At 40.5% G+C, this 27,560-nt stretch overlaps 1 protein-coding gene across 1 annotated transcript in view; it reads right to left on the reverse strand.

The window, feature by feature from the left end:
- LOC125237320 (twitchin) overlaps positions 1-27,560 on the reverse strand; it is a 183,753-nt gene that overhangs the window by 68,865 nt on the left and 87,328 nt on the right. Inside the window, 22 exon segments of the mRNA XM_048144310.1 lie at positions 217-325; positions 808-949; positions 1,419-1,579; positions 2,232-2,499; positions 3,160-3,309; positions 6,218-6,381; positions 7,428-7,591; positions 8,834-8,972; positions 9,723-9,881; positions 10,463-10,603; positions 11,478-11,765; positions 12,505-12,655; positions 13,262-13,521; positions 13,962-14,159; positions 15,433-15,589; positions 16,363-16,487; positions 18,562-18,697; positions 19,202-19,365; positions 20,328-20,534; positions 21,603-21,837; positions 22,466-22,605; positions 23,141-23,282. Coding sequence (XP_048000267.1) covers positions 217-325; positions 808-949; positions 1,419-1,579; positions 2,232-2,499; positions 3,160-3,309; positions 6,218-6,381; positions 7,428-7,591; positions 8,834-8,972; positions 9,723-9,881; positions 10,463-10,603; positions 11,478-11,765; positions 12,505-12,655; positions 13,262-13,521; positions 13,962-14,159; positions 15,433-15,589; positions 16,363-16,487; positions 18,562-18,697; positions 19,202-19,365; positions 20,328-20,534; positions 21,603-21,837; positions 22,466-22,605; positions 23,141-23,282 — 3,800 coding nt within the window.

The following is a 27,560-nucleotide window of genomic DNA, read 5'->3' on the forward strand; positions in this document are numbered from 1 at the left end:
CGAATAGACGTAGAAGCGCAGCTCTTCGTTTCGCTTCGTTCGGCAAAGAACACTCGAATTTGTATACGTACATTGCTCAGACAGCTGAGCAATGTACGTATACAAATTCGAGTGTTCTTTGCCAGGGCCGGTCTTTACCCCCATTGGAGGTTAACATCCACATAAGTATAGTGAAATTGTGCTTCTATATTTACAAAATAAGGACAGATTACTCACCAGGTCTTGGTTGGTGGCGGTTCACCGCTGACCTTGATGTCCAGGCGGATGTTCTGGCCAGCCTTGATGGTGATGTCACGCATGTTCGTGCGGTCAATCTTCGGTGGCGCTGTAAGATAAACACAATATTATACACAAGTCTATTATTTTCTAAAAAGACTTCAGTTTAAGGGCGGTTACTAGATGGTACTTTGGGTGTTTCGTTTCCATACATTTAGTTTCTATGAGCGCACTCGTAATGTACCTACCACCCTTACGAACATGAATTGTGCGGCAGATTCTTCAAATTTACATCTTTTGTAACCTGCAGAAGCTTCTGCGAATATGTATATGATGCGCATACTGGGATAAGGACAAGAGAATGATGATGCTGCGCATACTGCACATCGTAACTGGTGAATTTCCAATATGATATGGCACTAGCCGTTTATGAGCCTTTTACAGTAGATGCCGCTACGTTCCTCCTAGATATGATAAAACGTTTCGCTGGCTATGGATGAGTTTAGGCAGGCAAGAGATTTGTGATAAATAGTGAAACAAGACAGTAATTTGCCCACCTTCAAAAGTATACTACTATAAATGTATACATACCAAAGCGGTCCTTAGCCAGCAGGTTCTCTGAGGCGGCGGACGGCTTGCTCGGTCCGGCCTTGTTGACGGCCTTCACTCTGAACTGGTACGTCTTGCCTTCGATCAGGTCAGGCACGCGAGCTTCGCACTTAGTGCCAGGGACCTGGGGATGAAAGTAACATGGATTCGTTAGGTTAGATTAGTAACTCTTCAAGTCTAAGCGTATATATAACACCATAACGTCCGTAAATATTTTTCGCCAGATCCTGGAACCAATTCAGAGGAACGATGGCACCTGGAGGATCTGGAAGAATGCCGAGATCGATGAGTGGCCGAACCCAATATCCTCGGCGAAACGAAAGCCCACAGACTTCGCTGGTTCGGTCACTTAGAATGGGAAACAATCGAGCTGTCAAAAGAGCGTTCTTGGGTCTGTTGGCTAGTGGTCCGACTGGTCGACCCAGGTATCGCTGGGAAGAATATGGCAGCGGATCTGCGTCGGCTTCAAGTCAGTGACTGGCAAGAGGCTGCGCAGGATCGGGACAGGTGGCGATCTCTCATTTCGGAGGCCAAGATTCTGAAGATTCACTTTATATCAATGACCTAAAATAGTTAGTTCATAATGTCCGTACCTCAGCAGCCTTAACCCATTTCCCGCTGTCGCGGTCCTTCTTCTCGACGATGTAGGCCGTGATGGGGGCGCCACCGTCGCTGGATGGCTTCTCCCATTTGAGGTCCACGTGGTCCTTGCTCCAGTCCTTGAACTCCGGCTTGCCTGGGGCGTCCGGTTCGCCTGAGGAACAAAGGTAAAATTCTCATATATGAATTTGTACCTTTTTTCGGAAGTTATTTTTACTTATTGGGCAAGCAAAAGAAACTAAATAACTAACGGGAAACTGGAAATAATTACCTATCTACCAGAGAGGACTAAAAAAATAATTTCCTACCACTAGCTCTATCTTTCTGTCAAAAGGTATTTTTCGTCAGCACAAAATAAACTTACAACGATGTCCTCTGTATTTAAACCCGAAAATGTAAAAATAAATATATTGGGGACAACTTACACAGATCAACTTAGCCCCAAACTAAGCAAAGCTTGTACTATGGGTGCTAAGCGACGATATACATACTTAAATAGATAAATACATACTTCGACGATCATGATGAGAAGATAAACATAACTTTGGCATGTAACAAATTTATAGTGTAATTTTTATCATGAAATAAAGAAATCTAATCTAATCTAATCTAATCTTATATACACAGAAAAAATGCATGACTCAGGAACTGTGCTCTTCACACAAATAAATGCCCTTACCGGGATTCGAAACCAGGACCGCGGCTTAGCAGGCAGGGCCACTACCGACTGAGCTAGACCGGTCGTCGATATCTAACAATCAACATCCAATCGTCCAGTATTCAAAAGGAAAGCTGATAAAACTTACCATAAGGGTTCTTAGCAGTGATAGCCGTCTCAGTGACAAGCGGTTCGCTCTCTCCTTCAGGGTTGACCGCCTTGACTCTGAACAGATAGTCCTTGCCCTCATTAAGGCCAGTGACGTCAGCCTCAGGAGTCTTGGTGGTGCAGACGGGGACCCATCGCCCGGATTCGGTGTCCATACGTTCCACGACGTAGTTCTCGATGGGTTCGCCACCGTCGTCTTCTGGGGGCTCCCATTTCAGCTTGCAGCCGTCGGCTTTCACGTCAGAAACCTGGGACAGATATGGTTACTTAATGTCTGAAGGATTTTGCATAAATTGTAATCAAACAAGAGCTGAAAAAAAAATTGGTCTATCAGACATGTAAGCTAGAGTTAGATTGAGTTAAAGCCAGTGTGCGTAGCCAAATGCATAGACGCTAAGGATCTCTTTCGTAGCTATATCTATCTTTACCGCTCTTGCGTATTGGCGCGACAGAGCTAGACTACATTTCTGTCGGCGTCTGGCGTCGACGATTGCCATTCGGCTACGCCAGCTGATCAGAAATATATGACTATTGTCAAGAGGGCGCTGTTTCTTTGACGTAAGTTCAGTTCAGTGTATCAAAATAGTTCTAATGGAATTCCATAACATGGCGCGTAGTCATATTTCTGGTCAGGCTTTACAAGATTCTTGATAATCGACTAATGACTAATCATGTCTAATTATATTTAAAAATGCAACTTTATATCACAGTGACAAAAATTCACTCTGAAAGATAAACATTCGCTTGGTGTAATCGGTAGTTCGTAGTCCTTTATCACAGTCCATTACAATGAACATCCTTTGTTTTTGTTTTACTGTTTTAGTTTTTCTTTTTATTAAGTCCGCCTGTTTTCTTTTATGCAATAAAGATTATATAAATAAATAAATAAACATGTGTAAATATCTCACCTTCAAAGGTCCCTTAGGCTTAGCAGGCTTGCTGACGACTTGCACTTCGATCTCGACCGAGTCAGTTCCGGAGTCGTTCTTGGCTGTCACCAAGTATGTGCCGCCATCTTTGCGCGTGCACTTCTGCAGCGCGAATGATGTGTGGTAATCCTGGAGACAAAGAGTTTAGATTTATTTTATTACTAGCTTTTACCCGCGGCTTCGCCCGCGTAATAAAAGTATTCTTATTGAAACGTTTACAAAAAATAAGATTTTCATTTGGATCCGTAGGTTTCTTTGTAGGTACAGATGTCCGCGATTATTTCGATTAAGGTAAAGCGGGACAATTCTCGACTGGAGGGCCATTGTAACTGATCTGTTTGATGTACGGTCCGATTTTGGCTGACTGTACCTTACACATATTACTATTGCTTTAAAATAAATTCTTGCAATGATTGTAGAATTGTTACAAAGCGACCACAGCGTAGGTAGTAGGTACGAATATGTATGTATTTTACCTATTTAAATATTTATACTGGGGAAACTTCATACAACCCACATAGCCAGTATCTCGACGCTATGGTCGGTAGGGTAGAAAGTACTTCCTTGCATTATCGCTTACAATTTTTTCCATTTTGCTTATACTTATTGCAAACGTAAACATATAAAAGGCAAGCAAACAACGATCTTCTTACAGCACATTGAATGTAATAGTTATTACGGATGCAGGATACTCGCCGATGCCTACTTACTAATACCTTCCCACTGAGCCACTTGCATTTTATCCCCGTCCCCGTCCCCTATTTCTATCCCTATCCCTATCCCTAACCCTATCCCGTTCCGTCCCTGTCCCTGTCCCTGTCCCTGTCCCTGTCCCTGTCCCTGTCCTTGTCCCTGTCCTTGCCCCTGTCAAATTATCATGCTAGGAGGTGAACTATAAAAAATCCTTTCTTAGTGCTCCTCTAAGGAACTTCCGTGTTAATTTGAAATCTCTTGAACCAGAAGTAAAGATAAAAACTAAAGCTATACTTATGGCTATTTTGGATATTTTAACCTCATTGCACAACAACAGGGGAGAATATTTCTTTTCCACCTCATTAAATTTTAAAATCGTTGTATTTATCGTGATCAGCGACCCGATAAACCATAAAAACGATACCCATATTGTGCTTTTGACTTTACCCCCTTTGCACCCCTTTAGGGGTCAAATTTCTTTAGAAATCCTCCTGTGAAGTTTCGAATAAAATAGTCAAACTAATCTTGTTTCCCCATACAAACTTTGAACCCCCATTTCACCCTTTTAAGAGGAGAATTTTGAAAAATCCTTTCTTAGTGCTCCTCTACGCCATATAAGGAACCTTTGTGCCAAATTTGAAATTTCTAGGACCAACAGTTTCGGCTGTGTGTTGATATGTCAATCAGTCAGTCAATATCTTCTTTTATATATTTAAACCCCATTGCACCACAACAGGGGAGAAGGTATTTCACTTCCGCCTCGTTAGATTTTAAAAACGTTGTGTTTATCGTGATCAGCGACCCGATAAACCATAAAAACGATACCCATATTGATTTTTTGACTTTATCACCCCCTTTTCACCCTTTTAGGGGTTAAATTTTCAAAAAACCTGAAACACGTAGTCAGCCGTATGTCTTAAGGAATCTTCCTGTGAAGTTTCGAATAAAATAGTCAAACTAATCTTGTTTCCCCATACAAACTTTGAACCCCCATTTGACCCCCTTAGGAAGTGAATTTTGGAAAATTCTTTCTTAGTGCTCCTCTACACTATATAAGGAACCTACTTGACAAATTTGACGTCTCTAGGACCAGCGGTTTCGGCTGTGCGTTGATATGTCGGTCAGTCAGTCAATATCCTCTTTTATATATTTTTTTGATATTTAAACCCCATTGCACCACTACAGGGGAGAAGGTATTTCACTTCCGCCTCGTTAGATTTTAAAAATGTTGTATTTATCGTGATCAGCGACCCGATAAACCATAAAAACGATACCCATATTGATTTTTTGACTTTATCACCCCATTTTCACCCTTTTAGGGGTTAAATTTTCAAAAAACCTGAAACACGTATTCAGTCATATGTCTTAAGGAATCTTCCTGTGAAGTTTCGAATAAATTAGTCAAACTAATCTTGTTTCCCCATACAAACTTTGAACCCCCATTTGACCTCCTTAGGAGGTGAATTTTGGAAAATCCTTTCTTAGTGCTCCTCTACACTATATAGGGAACCTACGTGCCAAATTTGAAATCTCTAGGACCAGCGGTTTCGGCTGTGCGTTGATATGTCAGTCAGTCAGTCAGTCAGTCAGTCAGTCAGTCAGTCAGTCAGTCAGTCAGCTTCTTCTTTTATATATTTAGATAACAATAGAACCCATAAAAAATTTGCCTTTCGAACGCCAAACTGCGAAGAAATATACTTTTCACCACCCCAACTGTTAAAGGTTCTTTGCTATTCGAAAACAGATAGCAAAATTGCATTTTATTCACAAGAGTGCAAAGTAATTTTATACAATTTTTAACATGATGTCATTAAGCTGGCTGGTAGAATTTACCTATAAATGATGATTTTGAATCATACATATTGGATAAATTGATGGATTTGATTTAGTTTGATGTTTTATAGTCAGTATTTTGTTGGTGTTGATGTGGTAAAAAAATGTGTATCACTCGTTGGCAAAGTTTGGTTAATGTTCGCAACCCTCAAGAGTTCCACTTTTAAGACCACTGGAATCTTTCGCTTGCGGGTATCAATATTGGCACGTGCGGTTAAACAACTACTTTGCCCCTTTGTAAAACAAGGTGAAGTCCCGCCTATGACCCTATTGTATTGGCGAATCGATCTTTGTGTGCAGTTGCTGGCAACATTGATGATATCGCTAGCAATGCTCGCATCAAAAAGGTTTAAACCATACTCATGCGATATCTGGGGGGCTACCATGAAGTGCTAAAGCCGTTCTGTTTAGGTTGAGAGAGAGGGACGGAGCTATAGAACTGCTATAGCTTCGTCCCTTTCTCTCAACCTAAAGTGAATGGCTTTAGCACTTCATGGTAACCCCCCTGTACCTTATTCTCGATCTTAAGCCGCTCCTCCGGCTTAAGCGGCGCCGCGTTGAGCGTCCACGTGATGGTCGGCTCCGGTTCGCCCTTGACGTCGGCCTCGAACTTGAGCGTTTCGCCGACCTTGACCTTGCGCTTTTGAAGGTTCTTGCGGTCGATCTTTGGTGCCACTGTTAAAGAAAATTGTAGGATAAGATAAAGTTTGTATATTCATTAACAACGCGAGCCAATAACATATTTTGATGTCCGTGAACATCCGACCTTCGAAATTGTGTTAGTTTAAGGACATCAGCTGCCGCTCCGTTGGTGAGTTGAGTGACTAACGTTAGTCACTTTATAATAATTATAATATACGTATATTTCCCATAAAATTTTACGACAAATTAGGAAAGTGACGTCATATATCTTGTTTATCTGTGAGAAGACAACATTGTCTAAACTTACAGAATCTCAGAATCAGACGACAGACTTGCTGGGGTCGGAGGGCTCACGGCGAGCACGCGTAACTACTCGAGACCTCGACGTCGCATCGTGCCTCTGTCAGTAACATGTATGTAGTATACTCACAGAATCTCGGCTTGCACACGACAGACTCTCGGCTTGCCATTCTAAGTCAGTGACGTCAGACTGTGCTGGAGTCTTACTGAGTCTGAGGGCCCTCTGTGACTGTGACCATTCTAAGTCAGTGACGTCATGTCTCTTGTTTACCTGTGAGAAGACAACATTGCCCATACTCACAGAATCTCGGCTTGCACACGACAGACTTGCTGTAGTCTGAGGTGACTGTAGTGACTGTAGGGTGATGTGACTCTCCTAAGTCAGTGACGTCATGTATCTTGTTTACCAGAAGACAACATTGTGTATTCTTACAGAATCTCGGCTTGCACACGACAGACTTGCTAGAGTCTGAGGGCCCTGTGTGACCCTCCTAAGTCAGTGACGTCATGTCTCTTGTTTACCAGAAGACAACATTGTCTAAACTTACAGAATCTCGGCTTGTAGACGACAGACTTGCTAGAGTCTGAGGGCCCTCTGTGACCCTGCTAAGTCAGTGACGTCATCTTTTTTGTTTATTTGTGAGAAGACATTGTCTATACTTACAGAATCTCGGCTTGCAGACGACCGACTTGCTGGAGTCTGAAGGCCCTCTATGACCCTCTTAAGTCAGTGACGTCATGTCTCTTGTTTACCAGAAGACAACATTGTCTATACTTACAGAATCTCGGCTTGCACACGACAGACTTGCTGGCGTCTGAGGGCTCTCCCGGGCCGGCCTTGTTGACGGCGAGCACACGGAACTCGTACTCGTGGCCCTCCTCCACGTCGGTGACGCGGCCCACTGGCCGGTCGCCTGACGTGCGGAGGGCGTCTTGCCATGATCTGTATACATAATTAGAATAGAATAGAATAAACATTTATTCGTGAACACAGGCAAGACAACATACACTGAAAACCAGCGTTGCAGTAAAAAATTACTGCAACATTATGCTGAGTCGCGCCCCTTTTTAATATCCATGTTTGACCTAATTATTTTAATTTTAACATTGTAACATTGTGAAATTTGTGATATTAAATAAAGCCATTCTATGTCTATGTCTATGTCTACAATAACAACAAGACAGAAAGGCATGAAGTGCCACGAAATAGCCTCATCTCAGCGTGGTGACTTCCAGCGCTGATCTTCCGATGAGACCATCAAGTGAGAAAGATTCACAGATATTTCATAATTTTCATATGTCAGTACACCTGTCTTACATACAGCAAAGCTTTCGACGAATAAAACCTTTGTCATTGCAAACTTTTACAAAAAAATATTCGACCGCGTAAAAATACATTGTAGGTATCCAAAAGTGACAACATATATGTCAGAAAACTGGAAGACATAATGCAACTTTTTATAACAATTTTATATCGGACTGTATGTTTATTTTCAGACCCGTATAAGTGTAAATATTAAATTCCTGTCATGTTTGGTTTGCAATCAATCAAATTGCAGATTCACATTTTGTCCAAGGAAGGTTGGCTTACTTTTAAATATATCATAAAAATCTGCTTAAGATTGAAAGTGATAAGGAGTTTTTACCGGCCACCCTCCCTCGCATATGTAACATTGCAAACGGGACCTAATCGCGTATTACTATGTTTTAAATGCTAAACTGAAGTCCCGTTTGCAGTTTCAAGTATTTGTCAAAATCGTGCGGCCGCACCGCAGTGATAGGTGCACATAATGTACGGTTCCCCAGGTTACAATTGAGTGTGGGTACTATAACTACAACCCATAGTGGATACCCCCCTCCCAACTGAGGGGGGACCAAAATCTTCTCGAGGCTGAGGCGTAGGGTTAGAGCCAGCGTAGCTTTATTTGACGTTTATATGCGCATTGTAATATGCCTACTTGGAAAAATAAATATTTCATTTCATTTCATTTCAGTCATTGAAATATGCTAAAGAAAGTGATACGGAGATTTTACCGACCACCCTCCTCTTTTCTGAATGGTGTTGTCACACTATTGAGTTCTCCAGGTTTCAATTAAGTGTGGATACCATAGTATCCACACTTAATAATACTAATTACTTTAGTATTATAATACTACAACAGAGGGCTTGTAAAGATTGTCTTACCGTCCACCCTTCTCCCTCTTCTGGATGATGTAGCCGGTGATGGGCGCACCACCGTCCTCCTTGGGCGGAGACCATTCGAGGTCCACGAAGTCTTTGTCCCAGTTCCTGGGCTCAGGCCTGCCGGGTTTGCCGGGCTCGTCTGTAGGGTAAAGAAAAATTGAGTTCAAACGTTGATAAATTCGATTTACGTATGTAGTAAGAGTATCTACGATTTCGCGCTGAGAGATTTAGGCTGAATTAGACGATGCATATACTGCAATGTGGGCCATTTTTTGAAACCCCACTTTTTTTTTGGATTTGTTATTTTTTATGTGGTTTCCACTCAGAATCGCGAGCTCTTTCAATTCTAATAGGAGAAAAAAAGTGTCCCAAGGTTCTTTTTCCCATTCCGTTACCATTCTTTCATGCATTTTGTATGGCGGTAACGGAATGGAAGGTTCGAAAAAAATTATGGAAACCTTGGGACATTGTTTTTTCTCCTATCAGGATCGAAAGACCTCACGATTCTGAGTATTAATTAATCGCGTAAAAAATACCCATGTTACAAAAAAAGTGGGGTGGACAACTTTGAAAAAAAAAATGGCCCATGTAATGATGTGCACTTAAGTTATCGCACCGTCTGAATATATCTTTACGATATCGATTTTAGTATAAGCGAGGAAATTTTAACACCAAAGGCTGGGCGATAATCGCTCTTCGACTTGTGATCCGTATACATTTGATTTTTAAAACTGTGCGAATATTGCTAAGAGGTCTTAAGCAACAGTTTCTGACCAAAATACTATTTGTTAATATTTGTATTGACTGCTAGTGAATGCCTGGTGGCCTTAAGTCCACCTGTTTCACTCTTTTCATGCCCAATAAAGTTTAAATAACGGAATAGACTTACCGAACGGATTCTTAGCGATGACAGACTTCTCAGTCTCAAGTTCTTCAGATTCACCCTCCTTGTTGACGGCCTTGACGCGGAACTTGTAAGGCTTGCCTTCTTGCAGGCCGGTAATGTTGGCTTTGCAGTCCTTGGCCGTGCCGCAAGGGACCCATTGGCCTGAAGAAAACATCGATTGTTATGGTATGGGAAATAAAATATATCAGGTCTATTTATTTCTACTTTAAATGCTTTTTCACCCAAGACGCAAAAACTACGGGGTATTATAAGTTTAACCTGTCTGTCTGTCTGTCTGCCTGTGGCATCGTAGCTCCCGAAAGGACGAACCGATTTAGTTTTTTTTTTTTGTTTGAAAGCTGAGTTAGTCGGGAGTGTTCTTAGCCATGTTTCATGAAAATTTTAATTTTGTGGTTCGGTTATTCTGCTTCGAGGTTAGTAATCGTAAGACGCGGATTTTCTACGATATGGCATGTAAACAGGCTAAATTATACTACTCGGGAAAGTACCTTACTTTATACAAAAAGTGTTTTTCGTCTCTTCAAAGAAGGGGGAATTCCAGTACGAAAACTCCTAGAATTCTGCTATTAGAGATCCAACAGGGTGGAATTTTATCGGAATATTTGATTTATATAACTGAAATAGAATCAAACGTCTGTTTGGCACAGGCTTGGTGGTAGACGTGGTGAAGATGGTAAGTTTTACTAAAGAACACGTTAGAGGTAAATTGTATAGTGACTTACCAGTAAGCGGATCGAGTTTCTCGATCTCATAATACTCGATGGGTGATCCACCATCGTCTTCCGGTTTCTGCCATGTAAGCGTACATCCGTTCTTTGTGACGTCGGCGACCTCCAGAGGACCTTTGGGCTTCGAGGGCTTGCCTGAAAATTATCAACAAGATTAGCAATTTTAATCCAATCATTTAAGTTTTGAAGTAAAACAGTCAACCATTAGGACAAAGATCAATAGGCTAATTTCCTACTAGCCAAATCAGCTTCTTTTTAAGAACTGTCAAAACGATTAACTAATATGGAAATACTATGAAATACTGAGGAGTGACGTCACGGTCAATTCATTTACTTTATATCTTTCTCTTTGACTTATTAAATAGAAATTATGTTTAAACATAACTACTCTGTCCATAATTTCTTCTAATTTTGTGGTGCTTTATTTCGTGCACTGCATAAAATATTTTATTATAATTAGAGGAAACTAGCCTATTAATGGAAGTTTTCACTGATTGTTACATATCTATACGTATTAACAGTGATTTTTTTGCAAACAGTAAATCTTCGTTTCGAACCGTAAGGTCGAATAATGTAATGTCGCTGTCGGTCTATTTTTTACATATTCTTGTACTGTAGTCCACACTGTGTGCCATCTGATTCGGATGTCAATTGATACTGTCGTTTCTTAGAATTATCTCACTACTACTATTGATAATACTTTAATCCACACTAATATTATAAATGGGAAAGTGTGTGTGTCTGTTTGTTTGTCCGTCTGTCACGGCAAAACCGAGCGACGAATTGACGTGATTTTTTAAGTGGAGATAGTTGAAGGGATGGAGAGTGACATAGGCTACTTTTTGTCTCTTTCTAACGCGAGCGAAACCGCGGGCAAAAGCTAGTATAAAAATTCCGCTTATCTACAGAAACACCGAACTAATAAATGTCTAGTTGAATAACTGAAAATATTTTTGTCTGAAAAGTTTTGTTAAAAAAAAGATTTTAAATAAAATAAACCAAAACTCACCAAGAATAGTAATCTCAACCTCTGCCTCATCTTCACCAACCTCGTTCTTAGCTTTAATCACATACACCCCAGTGTTCACTCGCTTGCTCTTAGTCATCAAGAACTTAGTGTTATAATCAATGTTGATAATCTCCAAGTTCTCAGGAGTTCCTGTCTTGATCTCCTCGCCCTTGAAGTACCAGGTGACGGTGGCTGGGGGCTCGCCGAAGACTTTAATGTCCAGGGAGACGGGAAGGCCGGCTTTGACGGAGACTGGTTTGAGGTTTGTGCGGTCGATTCTTGGTTTCACTGCGGAGAGAACATTCAGATTATGAAAGGAAGAATAAAAGACGTCATGTGAAAATATGAAATTAAAGAGCTAATACAGGGAAACGCGTTAAATTAAACTCGCAATATCGTTGCTATCAAAATAACAACTTACATTTAAACATGACAAGTAAAAGGATGTGGTTTTTTCTTCAAAATTGATTTAAATGGACCTTGGAATAATCAAATGTACCTACGCCTTTATGTTTTACGCTCTTCTGTGAAGTTTCTAGAACACACTATTTCCATTTTGAAAACAAATCCAAAGGCAACGAGTATCTAGAGAAGGTTGTGTGAGGAATCAAGCATTTCTCGAATGACTGTATATAATAATTATAAAATATAAAACGCATGTTGCACAAGACGTTACGCCCGTAATGGCCCAGCTACGACATTGGTCTAAGCGCGACAGTGGTGAGCGGCAGCCATACGTGCGAATGAAAAGTCCCATCGCTGTGTCTCGATGTGCGACGGCGACGGCCGTAATAAGCGAATTATCCGTAAAATATGTATCTTAGGCCCACTTGCACCAATCACTTAACTCAGGGTTAGTGGGCTGTCATCTGTCAAATTCCATATAAAATGGTGGGTTAACCCTTGGGTTTACCGTCCATTTTCGTTGGTGCAAGTGGCCCTTATCGATATAAATAAAAATTCAAATGACACGTATTCGTACTTTTTGCAGTATTATTTTAACAAGCAATTTCAAAGCTATACTCACAGAAGCGGGCCTTAGCGGTGTGCCAGTTGGTGTTTTCGGAAGGTTCAGACTGGCCCGCCTTGTTCACCGCGCGCACTCTGAACTGGTACTGGCTGCCCTCCTCCAGTTTGGGGACTGTGCCTTGGCAGATGTTGCCTTGGATTTCAGCGGCCTGAGCAAAATAATCGATGAATTTTTAACTCGTCAAATCTTTGAAATACAAGGCTACAATTTTAAATAGTATTTTCAAAGGCAAACACAGTTAGAAATTGTTTATTTAATGATGATTTTGATGAGTTTTCGGACACATTAAATGGACTTTTTCAAGACACAACTCGCAATGAAACTTTGTTTTATAAACAAAAAAAAAATCTCCACTTTCGGACTCTGTAGATTCTGGTGATTCTCACATTTATTTACAGTAAATCGGCATCAGAAAATTAGAAAAATATGCTATAAATTAGGTACGTCGCTTCAACTCGAACGACGACGCTGAATGTTAGTCATCTCATCTTTGCAAAAATGATGAAGTACGAAATATAATCTGTCCTATCAGTGTCAATAACAAAATTTTAGGGACATCTCGTTCTTTTGCAATACGAAGAGACACATTTAAATATGGTAAGGACTAAATTAGACGGGATGCGAACTCGGATGCGATTTTAGATAAATTACGGACTGCTGAGGTTACAAACAACTCAGCGCAGCAATCAAATACGCAATGTAATGAAACTCGTATATGAGTTCTCGTACCGTCTAAATGGGCCCTAAGGCCTACCTTGACAAACTCGCCCGTATCCCTATCCATCTTCTCAATAATGTAGCCGGTGATGGGCGCGCCATTGTCCCTGATCGGCGGCTCCCACTTGAGCTTAGCGCTCTTCTCGTCCCAGTCCACAATATCTGGCAGACCGGGGGCAGCGGGCACGTCGTACGGGTTCTTGGCTAGGATGCCGTGGTCGGTCTCGAGTGGTTCCGACTCGCCTTCCTCGTTGAGGGCTTTCACGCGGAACTGGTAGGTGTGGCCGGGTTCTAGGCCTATGGGGAAGAAAAGTGCGAATAAGAATTATTATTATTATTGGGAGCATGTTATGTCCCACTGCTGGGCAAAGGCCTCCCCCCTCTCTTTCCAATCTTCCCGATCTTGGGCAGTTTCGGGCCAATTATTAAGGAAGCAATCCAAGTCGTCCCACCATCGCCGACGGGGTCTGCCAGATCCTCGCGTTAGGCCGGGTTGCCACTCTGTGGCAATCTTAGCCCACAGCTCACTCGGCATGCGGCAGACGTGTCCAGCCCAGTCCCATTTTAGCTTGGCCACTATCCGAGCCACATCGACAATTTTTGCCTTGGAGCGCATGACGAAAAAATGAAAAAAAAAAAGCTTATTTTACAAATTAACTTCGTTCTACTGGCGCAGTCAGTAGGATGACACCCTTAGTACTATTATACTGGCCTGTTAACATTATAAAGTTACTTACCAGTGACAGTAGCCTCAGTGGTATCCGGTTCCACGGTACCAGCAGGCACCCACTTGCCAGTGACAACGTCCATCTTCTCAACGACGTATGCGCTGAGTGGAAGGCCTCCAGTGTGCTTGGGTTTCTTCCACGCTAGCTTGACATGGTCGGCGTGAACGTCGGACACTTCGAGCGGGCCTTCGGGCTTGCCGGGTTTGTCTGTGTAAAGAAGGTTAGAAATTATAGGTTACTTATACGTCAAATCCCACCCCAGTTTACCTTTGTAATAATATTTCAATGTTCTAATTTTGTCTCACGCTAGTCAATATTTTTAAATTAATGTCTTTTCTGTCTGTATGTTTTTTTTGTTAACTATTCGATGATGGTGTGAAATCATACTTTAATATGTTTTTTTTATTTCTTATCGTATAAGTCTAAGGGTCCAATGAAAATCAGCGTCGTGGCACTGTGCTCCGACACATGCTGAGTGGCATCCTTTTTGGAACAACAATCTGTACATTTACCACTTATGCAACTGCCAAAATGTAGCGTGTTGTTTCGAATAAATTTTATTTCATTTCATTTCATTTCAAATAAACGTGACTGGACTTACTGTCAGTTGTACTACTTGGGGTCTCCTGATTGACTCGAAACATGTCGCAAAAGTCGCGATATAATAACGTGAGTACAACCGTGTATTGATTAAATATTTGAATATGTCTCACGAAAGTTTAACGTCTATAATTACTACTACTTAGTACATTTTTTGAACAGGAACTAATTGTGCAGAGTCAAATTTGCGCAGCTGTGCATCAATGATAGTATGTGTTTAAGTAACTACCGGCAACACTAGTCGCACGTTAAGCGTTTTATTTCGTTTTTTTAAGAACTAAAGCAACATAAGCTGTCCTTGATTATAGTACTTATTAATAGTTATTTGTTATAGAAAGGGGCAAAGTTGTATTTTAACGCCGAGTGTGGAATTGAAAAACGAGTAAGTGAAAGGCTTCGCTCGTGGTTCAACAACCACGAGCGAAGCGAGTGGTTCGAGAATAGAATCCTGAACTTGCGAGTTTTTTAACACAAGAGAAGTAAAATACCTTTGCACCCAAGTGTAACACCAAACTTTTCCCCTCACTATAGCGAGGAAACTAGAACGCAAAAAATGCGTTTATCACTGCTTCCAGTAGTACCACAGGTGGTAAATCATCTTTATTACTAGATTCACCTACTTTTATCAATTTTAAAGCAGTTAATTTGACTTTATTCAAGGTCAAATTACTTTACCCACTAGTGGATAAAATGCGTTTTTACCCGCTGGTGTTAAAGGACAAAACACTTGTTTCCGAGCTAGTGAGGGGAAAAGACTGTTTGCATTGGTGTCTTAAGGTCGTCTGTGATTTCCAAATGGCCTGACATATATGTTTGCCGTAAAATCGTTTATTTTGCCAAATCACTAACGGTTTGTCTCAAAAATGTTCCCGTAACTTACCCAGCACAGTGATTTCAACCGTGGCCTCATCCGTGCCGGAGTCGTTGACGGCCTTCAGCGTGTACACTCCCGTGTTCTTCCACGAAGTCTCTGTGAGCGTCATACGGGTGTTGTAATCCTCGTTCTCGATCTTGATGCCCTCGCCGTTCTCGAGAGGCTAGAAAAAAAAACCGGTAAAGTGCGAGTCAGACTCGCTCCCCGAGGGTTCCGTACAAACTTTCAATAGTTGAATCATCAAAATGTTATTCATAGAACTCTACAGATTTGACTAAATTCCTCAAGAATCAATTTCCCACATAACAAGTAATGTTTTAATATACAATTTTATTGTTAGACAACGTCCAAATAAAATCAAGACTTTTCGACTTCAATAGTTTACGACTTTACGACATGTCGCAAGAACGCTCATGAACCGACCTCATTATATCAGGAAAAAACGCGATGTAGGAAATGAGCGTTCAACGTACAGCGACATCTATCGGCAAATTGAGTAAACTAATGTGCGCGAGCTAGTATGGAAGATGATTTTTATGCAAAGACGATCGAGTATTATAGAGAATTACTGTCAAAGTAAAATGTGTAATCATAAGTGCATATACTGCCCTCTCGACACAAGCTTAAAACTTTTGAACCTCAGTCTTGAAAATTTGGCCCATATTGTTAACTTGATATGTATTAAAATGTCATATATTAATATTAGGGCATTAGGGCCATCTAGCCTAGCGTTCCCCAAAGGCGTAACGCCATCTAGGCCACCGTAACTTTTTCTCTAGGGCTTTGAGGTACGTTTTTTTCTTAGACTTTATCCGTCTATACGGAGTTACATAATTTATGTCTTTGGTAAGGTTTTTGGTTCGAGTTTGATGCCACCATCAACGGATCGCGTGCATCTTGTCGCGGTTGAGCCATGGTTACACTGATACAAGTTACCTTGTTGGCGAAGATCCAGGTCTTGGTTGGTGGGGGTTCACCCTTGATGTCCACGTCGAGTTTGATGGTGGTGCCGGCGCGGACGCGGATCGCTTGCATCTTGTCGCGGTTGATCCATGGTTTCACTAGAAAATACAAATAGTATCACAGATAATGGTAAACATTTTGTCTGTTAGAATCTTTACCACAAGTTTTATAAAGGTATTGTCATATGTCGCAAAGATAATCTCGATTATAGCAATAGATGGCGTTGGTAGGTCAATATTTTGTTAGGACACGGCCATCCTGACAATGTACACGTCAGTGTTACCTGTTGCCTTAACATAGGAGAATATAGTATACTATGGCTCGGAATTGACCCTTAATGCCAATCTACAAATAATCGGTGGCAACAAGGCATTTTTTTGTGGCGCCATCTATGTGTGGTGGAGTGTAAGCGCGTTCGTAGGCGGTCGCATTTTAACCTGTGGGATCCCGCGACCCGAAAACTCGTTTAGTCGTTGTCTCCCGCCGGCGCATATCTGTGCCGCGAAAATTTGCACCCTTGTTTCCCGGCAACTGCGCGATTGCGGAATTCCGTATTTCCCAAGGTTTTTTGACCCTTTACGAGTGTACGACTTATGTGTTGTTTTTCGCTTGTAAGACAGAAGTGTTTATAAATAGTTAAGAGTAATGTATATCATTATAAAGAGGAAGAATTGAACTTTCAGTTGATGTGCGTAAAATAATTCAATAGCGCCCAAATTATTCTAAATACCTTATGAATTCCAGAGAAAGAAGGAAAATGAGACCTAGGTGACTAAATGTACTAAAATAAAAGAGTTTTATAATCTAAATGCATTTGTATGCTATTAATCCGCCGGCCAATAATATATTCTAACATCAAGTATAAAAAACACATAACAATACCTTTGAAAACATCTTTATATTTTTACTTCAAAATTGCGCGATCCGCAACGGCCATGATCCCGGTAACAGAGAGCGATTGTTCACTACTTTGTAATCACTTTGTAACAAATGAAACATTGTTTGATCCGCTCTGTTTTTATTATTTTGCATGGATAATATAATTAAGAACTTAAAATAAGGTAAGTAAATAACAATGGAAATAATAAAAACCATATTTTTGATGGAAAATATAAACACTTTGTAACGGACAACGTACTTTAGACCCAACTTTGATTTGCGGTTTTTACACAGAAAACGCACTATAATAACAAATTATTGTATTTAGTATTAATCTATAAAGAATAAATATATAAAAAACAACTATTAATTACTGTTTGCTAAGCAAAATCCCAGTAATATTCACTAAGTCAACACGGTAACGCGGAAGTTGCTCTACGCACGGAGGTCCAACTTTAACTGGTCATGGCTTGTTTTGTTTCTATGGGAGTGAGTGGATGTTTGGAACCATTCTTTCCGGAGCTTTATTAGGAATCGAATGAAACTTATTCCAATGGAATTTGAGTCGTATAATTTTAGAAATAAAGTTTTAAATAGAATGAGATATTCGGGCTCAAATTTGTGGCGTGGGAAACATAGGTGTACGAATTCGCGGACACATATGTGCGCCACTGGGAGTTGACGGAAACTAGGATTTTCAAGGACGCGGGAAACCTGGTAAAATTATTTACGGCTCATATCTGAGCCATCGGGATCCCACAGGTGATGGTATGATCTTGTTATATTTAATTTATGACTATACTTAGAGATGTATGTAATTCTCCGAGTACTATGAGTACACGTTACAACTAATATATAGTGTAAAGCGTAGTTGGGCCATTTTTTTTTTCAAAGTTGTCCACCCCTCTTTTGTAACATGGGTATTTTTTACGCGCTTAATACTCAGAATCGCGAGCTCTTTCGATCCTAATTGGAGAAAAAAAATGTCCCAAGATTTCCATACATTTTTTCGAACCTTCTATTCCGTTACCACCATACAAAATGTATGAAAAAATGCTAATGGAATGGGAAAAAAACCTTGAGACACTTTTTTTCTCTTATTAGATTTGAAAGTGCTCGCGATTCAGAGTGTGGTTTCCACCACATAAAAATTTCCAAATCCAAAAAAAAGTTGGGTGGACAACTTTGAAAAAAATGGCCCAGTTAATAATGTGCAGTTCTATTTCATAACCTATATAAGAGTTATGTGTTTTCTTTCACAAACTTTAGAGTCGAATAGACAAGATTACTTACAGAATCTAGCCTTGGCGACGTGGGGTTGTGTCGGGTCGCCCGGCTCCCCAGGGCCAGCCTTGTTCACTGCGCGCACGCGGAACTGGTACGTGTTGCCTTCCTTTAGATCCGGTACGCGGGCCTTGCACTCTGGCGTCTGTCGAACAAAGTTTATCAGTAAAATCAAAGGGGATCAAGTATTATAAAGAATAGTCCACTATCACACGTTTATCATAGAAATGTGATCGTAGCCAACATGCAGTCCTTTTTCTTCACGTCGGAGTAAAAGGGAGGCATACATCAGACCTGTGATCATATTTCTATGAGAAACATATGATAGTGGACTATCGGCCTAAGAGCCGTATGCACTACACCTTATCATTAAGAAGTTTTGTGCTGATATAGATTTGATAGAAGTAGCTATTTTCGACATAATCCAACTAATTTCTTGGGGACTAGTCAACTGATCGTTTCTTATAACACTAAGTTTTCGTGCTTTGTATACATATTTAAAGACACATGCCGAACGCGATTAATTAACATTATTATATCTTTTTTCCAACGTTTCGTCCAGGTTGCAGTTCACCCGTGAGTGACTTTAAATGTGATCGTTTCTTTTTTAGTTATTTTTTACATTTGACCAGGTTTTGATTGAACTTACATTGGTAGTAAGAGCTTCCTGCCATGATCCAAATTTCTCCTTCTTCTCAATAACGTAGCCAGTGATGGGCGCTCCGCCGGTGTTCTTAGGCGCTTCCCATGTGAGGTCCACGCGGTCCACATCCCAGTCTTCGATGACCGGGACGGAGGGTTTGCCTGGAATATCTGAAGAAGAAAACAGATTAGTTCACAACTAAGTACAAATACTTTTTAAGATATTTAGTTGAAGAGACATGAGATCAGAATACAATATTATATTGATGTAAAAGTCTCGCAACGACACAGACATAAGTACAACGTCACTATATTAAAAAAATCTCGTATCTCACACTGCTCCTCAAAGACAAAACGTAGTAAGTCTATATTCATTTACAGAAGATACAATTTTTTTTCAAAGTAGTGCCGATAAGTCAAATGTATAGGCTAGGACTTAAAGGAGTCTCATTATCAGGGCTCGAACATTTTCGTCGTCATTTTACGTCATCGCTAGACTGGGAAACCGAAGGCTGAGCCCGGCGTAGGTCCAAAGGCCCGGAGCCTTCATTCCGCCATCCCAATCTTTTAGCGAGCAAGCAATTTAAGCGAGGCCGGTTCTACCAACTATTGTTATTTAATTGATGAGTACTCAAAACACGATGACGAAACCCGTGAACTATTTCTTCATGTTGGATCTAAAATCCTTTGTTCTATATTGCAATAGATTCATTAAAAATTTCACCAACTCACCGTAAGGATTCTTGGCAATAATGCTATGGTCCGTCTTCAAAGGTTCACTCTCTCCTTCCTCGTTGATAGCTCTCTAAACTTATACTCTTCACCCTTAGAGCCTTGACCTCATTACAAACATTATACCAACTCACCGTAAGGATTCTTGGCAATAATGCTATGGTCCGTCTTCAAAGGTTCACTCTCTCCTCCCTCGTTGATAGCTCTCTAAACTTATACTCTTCACCCTTAGAGCCTTGACCTCATTACAAACATTATACCAACTCACCGTAAGGATTCTTCGCAATGATGCTATGGTCCGTCTTCAAAGGTTCACTCTCTCCTTCCTCGTTGATAGCTCTCTAAACGTATTCTCCTCCCTTAGACCTTTCACCTCATCATCACAAAAATCATCAACTCACCGTAAGGATTCTTCGCAATAATGCTATGGTCCGTCTTCAACGGTTCGCTCTCGCCTTCCTCGTTGACAGCTCGAACTCTAAATTCATACTCCTCGCCCTCCTGCAGACCCTTGACCTCCATTTCTGTGTCGTCGGTTTTGCCGACCGGGACCCAGCGTCCGGTGGCTTTGTTGAGTTTTTCTACTACGTAGCCGGTCACTGGCTTGCCTGTGAACAAAAAGTATACCATTAACATTTCGATTGTATATATACTTCGTTTTTTTTTAAAGATTAGAGTAATAACGGTCGATTTTACGTAAGTTTCATCTAATATTTCAGTCAACTCTAGAAAGTATAAATAAGATGACTTGGAAAAAAGTTGTTAATGTTATGGTAAAGAAATGAGTCAAATATGTTAGCTTTCCTAAAAATCGCATGATGACAATCGACGACATTTCTAATTCTAAAAAAACGGGGATAGTCAGTTATTTCTGACCGACTTTTGTGATGCCGTAATTAGTAGTAACATTGATCGACATACAATTTTGCTCTTCTGTGCTGAAGCCTTTCATATGTATTGTGTGCGGTGGTTACTAACCATCCACAATTAACCATTTTGGTTACGCTACATAATCAGAAAACAAAACTGTGGGTCTTTAACATAAAGGTCCCATGAGTGACCTTGGATATTTACCACCTTTCTTTTAGTATCTCCCAAAATACTCTCACTCACTGCCAGGTTTCAGAACATCAGCTACTGCAGAAGTACTTACAGTTTCATCGCTATTCTGTATGTTTAAGATATTGATGATTTTATGTATAATTTTAGAATATTTACCACCATCTTATAACTGTATTAATGACATAAGGACGGATAGTCTATCTCGCGGCGACATACTCTCGCGGCAATCATGTGCTAACCCTGCAGGCTTCTTCCAAGACAGTTTGCAGCCAGATTTAGTCACATCAGCGACCTTCAACGGTCTTCCCGGTTTGCCAGTTTGATATCAATTTCAATTTCAATGATTTATTTGCAGAAAAAGGGTTAGTATAGGTCTTAAAATTAAGTTAATAATTGTTCCACCTTTATCCGCTATCTCAAGACAGCATGCAAATGTATAACTTATTCCTAAAATTATACATGTATCAACAACAACATCAACTTCAGCCTCGTCTGTGCCGTGTTTGTTGGTGGCCAAGATGCGGTAGGTGCCATAACGCGGACAAGAGTCTTTGATGGCTTAAGTCCCATGATGTTTGGTCACTCTTTTCTTTAGTAATATTTAAGATACTTACCACCATCATCTTCCGGCTTCTTCCAAGACAGTTTGCAGCCAGATTTGGTAACATCAGCGACCTTCAACGGCCCACCAGGCTTGCCAGGAGCACTAAGCACAGTAATATCAACTTCAGCCTCGTCTGTGCCGTGTTGGTTGGTGGCCAAGATGCGGTAGGTGCCGGTCATGGCGCGGACAGAGTCCTTGATGTCAAGTTTGGTGTTGTAGTCAACGTTGATGACGTTTTCTTTCACCTGAAATCAAGGAATAACGTTAACAGTTGAAGTGAAATAATAGTTCTCATTGCGTAGAACTTTTTGATGAATCTTTTACAGACAAAGGCCTGTTGTTAATATGAATAAAAGCAGTAGCAGATGGCTTAAGGAATCTCTCAAGGGAAAGGTCTTGAAATAAAATAAGGGGCTGTAGCGTGGCGTTCTAACCGTCCTGGGGACCGATTATTGAATTTTGAACGCACGATTTCGCCGTTCGTATGACTGTGGAACGACGAAATGGTATTTTTTGAAAAAATATTCTGTTAGTAGAATTTAAATCGCTAGTAGTGAAGATATTATTCAACGAATTTCACGAAATCTAACGGTCGGCATTCGAAAATCGACCCCCTGTCTTATGTTATTGAGTTCGCTCTTGCCTATTATGCTTTGATCATGATCGGCTTATATTTTCTTTCTCTCCTGTGTTACTTTGAAACATACCTCCTTCTCTTCTCCCTTCCATACATATATCTGGGCCCATTGCATAACAATTTACAACTTGTATTATTCTTTCTTATAAAAGGAATTAGATGGGGACTACCGCTTGTGACATGATTTGTAAATTGTAATGCAATAGGCCCCTGGTGTCGATTGTACTAGATCTTACCTCCTTCTCTTCTCCCTTCCATTTTTGGAACCACTGCACAGTGGGAGCCGGTTCACCCTTGACGTTCACGTCGAAGAAGATGGGCTTGCCCGCGCGCACGGCCAGCGCCTTCAGGTTGGTGCGGTCGATGCGGGGTTTCACTGGAAATATTAACATTTCAGTCATTTCACAGAAAGATAAGATGTAAGTAAGTAAGTAAAAACTTGAACAAGAAAACAATACAACACATATAAAATAACGAGTTTCAGTACAAAGACGAACTTTTCCCTTTAAAGGATTTCTTCCTTCTTTTCTGATATGTCTTGGGACTCTTGGAAGAAAGCGTAGCAACACGATTACATGACATGACTTTTGGACTGAGAAATGCTTTTAAATCGAATCAGCACATCAAGGAAGCATAATACACACTGATTTCTCTATTGTGTAAGTAAACTGAGACTGACCCGTCAGCAGTCTCAGCATGACGCAATATTCTTACTTACGGCCAGTTGCATCAACCACATTTGACAGACAAATCATCAGCAGCAGATATATATGGAACTTCCCATACAATCAAAAACGAACGCTTTAACGGTGACAGACGGTTAGATGCAACCGGCCCTTAATGTCATCAAGTTCCCTTAATCTTTGACTGTTTTCGCACAGACTTAGAGATACGTATAAGATAATACTCACAAGCCTTGTGTCTGATGGTAGTCATCTTGGTAGGGTCGGAGGCTTCGGAAGGACCCGCCTTGTTGACGGCGATCACCCTGAACTGGTATTCGCTGCCCTCGGGCAGACCGTCCACTTTAGCCGTCGTGGCGGTACCGGGCACCTAAAAAAGTGAAAAAAATAACATCAGAAATTTTTCAACAACAATATTGATTTAATTCTTGATGCGATGTGGGAAGTAATTGAAACGGCTAGTTACCTTTACGACGTTTATTACAATGCTATATATGGGTGGATAAAGCTCTTATATACTAATATCATAGACTAATGATACATAGAGAGTATACATGTAATAAGGCATAATACTTATAACACTACATCTCCATTATATGAGGAAAAAAAATGCATGTAGTAGTAAAATCTATGCATTTTTTTTCCTATTATATATATATCTTATTCTAACATTACTTTATGAACAATTTCGTTCTGTTTTTATGTATGAAATCCTCTTTGTTATTGATTTTAATTTTCACATTAACACCCAAATCTTCTAAGACCTCATAAGGACCTAAGTATAGACTCTGTAGTTTATCATTGGATGGGTTTCTAATTAGAACATAATCGTTTTTCTTGTAACATACAGGATTAATACATTTATCGTAATTACATTTTCTTAATTGTTTACTTTTTAAAAGGTTATCCCTGGCGTCCTTTTGACTAACTTGAAGGCGGTATTTTAACTCTGACGGGTAACTGTCGTAATTATAGAGCGGTTCAATAGTGCCGGTTAAATTTGTTGGAATATTACATACTTTGCCAAATACTAGTTCATGGGGCGTATATTTAGTATCTGTATGTACTGTATTGTTATAGGAAAAGCACCAATATGGTAACCAACTGCTCCGTGAACTAGTATAATTTTCGGAATTTATTCTAAGATACGCACCCATTACCTTGTGTGAATTTTCTAATGCGCCGATACTTTCGTGGTGATATGCCGTTGAGGTGATGTGATCTATTTTTAGTAATTTACATACTTGTGACATTGTGTTTGCTATGAACTCGGTGCCCCGATCCGTTGCAATTTGGTTGGGAATACCGTACCTTAGTATAAACTGCTCCACGAATGCCCTGGCGACTGTGGCTGCGTCCTTGCTGTGCAGCGGGTAGGCCTCCACAAATTTTGTAAGCTCACATTGGAGCGTGAGTATGTAACTATAATCGTTGTGGTCCCTATTTATTGGTCCTACAATGTCTAAAACTGATTTGCCTCTAATAATTGCGTGTCCACTATTTTATCGATATTTATACGATCCTTTCCCTTTTTCACAAGTTTTTTACGAATAGATTGTAAACCATCCTTGATACATTTTAATCTATCTGCCATAACTTAATTCAAGTAGCATTTTGAACTACACATAAACATAAACATAATAAACATAAATGGGTTAACTAAACTCATAACTTATTAGGCATAGCAAATCATGTATCAAAAATGGGCTAGGTAATATGAATGGCACCTTATTAAGCGGGCGATATCATGTTCGCTGTGGTCCCGGACGAGTTTTAACGCGCACTGTATGTAACACTAATTTACTTTTTATTCACTCACGCTATACACTTTGTTCACCGCCTGTGACCGGAGCTCGCCTCCAGGAGCGACGTAGTTGTGACGAGGAAAGCTCCCGCCGAATCCAAGTTTTGTGCATGGCCTTGTACAAACGCATTGCCCCGAAGCATAAACCGAGGATCAGGAATAATACAATTACTCCCAGCAAAATGTTGGTCGTAGACAGGTGTACCTTGAGTTGCTCTACACCAGCAGAGTTGCTGCCACCGCCCGCGGAGCTGGGGCTGGAGCCCATAGTCGCGTGATATAAAATTTTAAAAACGCGCACCAAATAAATCACTAAGTTTCATCGCCAACTGTTACTTTTGTGACAACTGGTGCGCTCACTCGCCTACGTCGCACGTGTCCTCCTTAGGGATTGCAATCCGGTCCGGTGGATCCGGTAATCCGGCCGGATCCGGTGCTTTCCGGTGCGTAAAATTATTTTTTTGCACTATTTTAACATATCGTGTTACATTACCGGTAATGTAACACGATATGTTAAAATAGTGCAAAAAAATAATTTTACGGCAACATTTGAACGTCGCTCAACAGGTGATTGCAATCCGGTCTGATTTCCAATCAAAAAATATGTTAGTACGTATGTTCTTTGCATTAGAAAGCCGTTTGGAAGTCAAATAATGTGCTCAAGCAACGCGTTACACTTTCCGTTTTGGAATCCGTAGTTAAATCTGTGGGATTGTTTGTTGGGATGCATAATGTGGAGTGGTGGAGAGTGACAAATAACCATGGTCTGAGGTCGATCCTTCGCGTTTTCTGGCCAGACACTATCCGAAATCGAGACCTATGGAGTATATAGCAGCTAACCGCGACATAAAAGGGAACATGGATGGCACACTATTCAAAGAGGGGAACGAAATAACGCAACCATTGCTTTCGGCTGAAAACCGCAAAATGCGAGTCGTGGCTCCGAGCGCCCTGGAAACTCATGGAAACGGTCCGTTGAGGATGGACTACTAGCGACCGGGTCGAGCTGGAGCGAGACCACGAGGGTAGCTGAAGATAGGAAATCGTGGCGCGAGCTCGTGAAGGCCCTTTGCACCTCTGTGGTGACGTACGAGTAGGACTTCAAGATCAACAACATGTTTTCAGCATAATAAGAGAAGTATGAGAGCATATTGCTACAAGAATAATAAAATTCAAAGCTTAAAAATGAACATTTTTAAAAGGTAACCAGTAAGATTGTTGATTCAGCAATAGCAAATAATACTTACTAAGGTCAATTACTCTTGCTGGCTTTAATTTAGTTACTGTAGTTTTTCTTACCCGATACTGGATATTTTTATACAGACTGAGAAAAGGTTAACGCTGACTTTTAATAGTTATGCTTACTTAATATGATTGTGATACTTTTTTTTGTTCTCCTTTTCATGTGAGTAAAGTTAACTGTAAAATAACACAATACAGGTTTTTTTAAACTACTGATCTCATTAAGCATGTATGTTTGTAGGTATGTTATAATGTCCGCTCTTTATCGTATCTTAAAAGTTCTATAGGTACCTATTACTGTAAATCGTTACACTAATAATAATTTTGTTATCCTATCAGTTTCAAAAGAACGAAATAATTTGATTTGCGACTGATTATTATAGTAAAATTTACTTGTTAACTGTAAACAAGTTGATTTCTAAGTCTTTAAACTGTTGATTTATTAATCGTGATGCAAAATACCATCATACTTGTCTTATTATGGTGAAAACATGCAAAATAAGGCACTATTTGGGTACTTTTAGTCCTCAAGGCCAATCCGGCCGGATCCGGCCGGATCCGCCGGATTGGGGTCGAAATCCGGCCGGATCCGGCCGGATTGGGAATCAGACCGGATTGCAATCCCTAGTCCTCCTATTAGCCTCCGCAACTAGTCTCATTGACCAGTGTTTCTCAAAGTTTTGTTATTTTTGCTTATATTAATTTCCTACATCATGCAGTGTGCTATGTGTGGTGACGGTGTTACCGACGCTATTCACTGTGGATCTTGCGATAACGATATAGATTATTGCTGTGCTAATCAAACTGAGCAAGAATATAGAAAACTCAGCGCTAGTCGGAAAGCGGCGTGGAAATGTCTAAAATGTAAAAAGACTGTCTCTACAACTTCCAAGACCGACCTTGATTCGATTATGGCTAAGCTGAAACAAATGGAGGTTCATCTAGTGAGCGTTCCAGGTCTAGTGCAGGACGTAAAAGACATTAAATCTGATTTAGCAGAGGTAAAAGACTCATGTGCATCAAACAGTGCTAATGTGTCTGAGTGCATTTCGCGATTAGACGAAGTTGAAAAGAAGATACCCGATCTCGAAGCAAATAACGTCAGAATCAACTCCCTTGGCCAGCAGATTACTCAGCTAAAATCGGAGATAACAAATCGTGACCAATGGTACCGCCTAAATAATATAGAAGTTAAAGGTGTCCCACTCAAGAATAACGAAAACCTCTTCACTATCGTGGGGCGCATTGGCGAGATAATTGATTTCCCGATACAAAACACTAGTATAAATTATATATCCCGGATCCCGTCCCACAATCCTAAAGAGAAATCCATCATCGTTAGTTTCGTTAACCGATATGTCAAAGAGAACTTCATTGCATCAGCGAGACTGAAGAAGACTATGTTAGCGGAAGATCTCGGATTCCAGGACTGTCACAGCAGGATCTTTGTTAATGATCATTTAACACCTGATTACAAAATGTTGCTAACGAAGACAAAAACCGAATTAAAATCTAAAAACTATAAGTATGTATGGGTGAAATTCGCGAAGATTCACGTACGCAAGGACGACAACTCGAAAGTTCACGTCATTAACAATGAAA

Source organism: Leguminivora glycinivorella, chromosome 21 (assembly GCF_023078275.1).
Source record: "Leguminivora glycinivorella isolate SPB_JAAS2020 chromosome 21, LegGlyc_1.1, whole genome shotgun sequence".
In the NCBI taxonomy this organism is placed as follows: domain Eukaryota; kingdom Metazoa; phylum Arthropoda; class Insecta; order Lepidoptera; family Tortricidae; genus Leguminivora; species Leguminivora glycinivorella.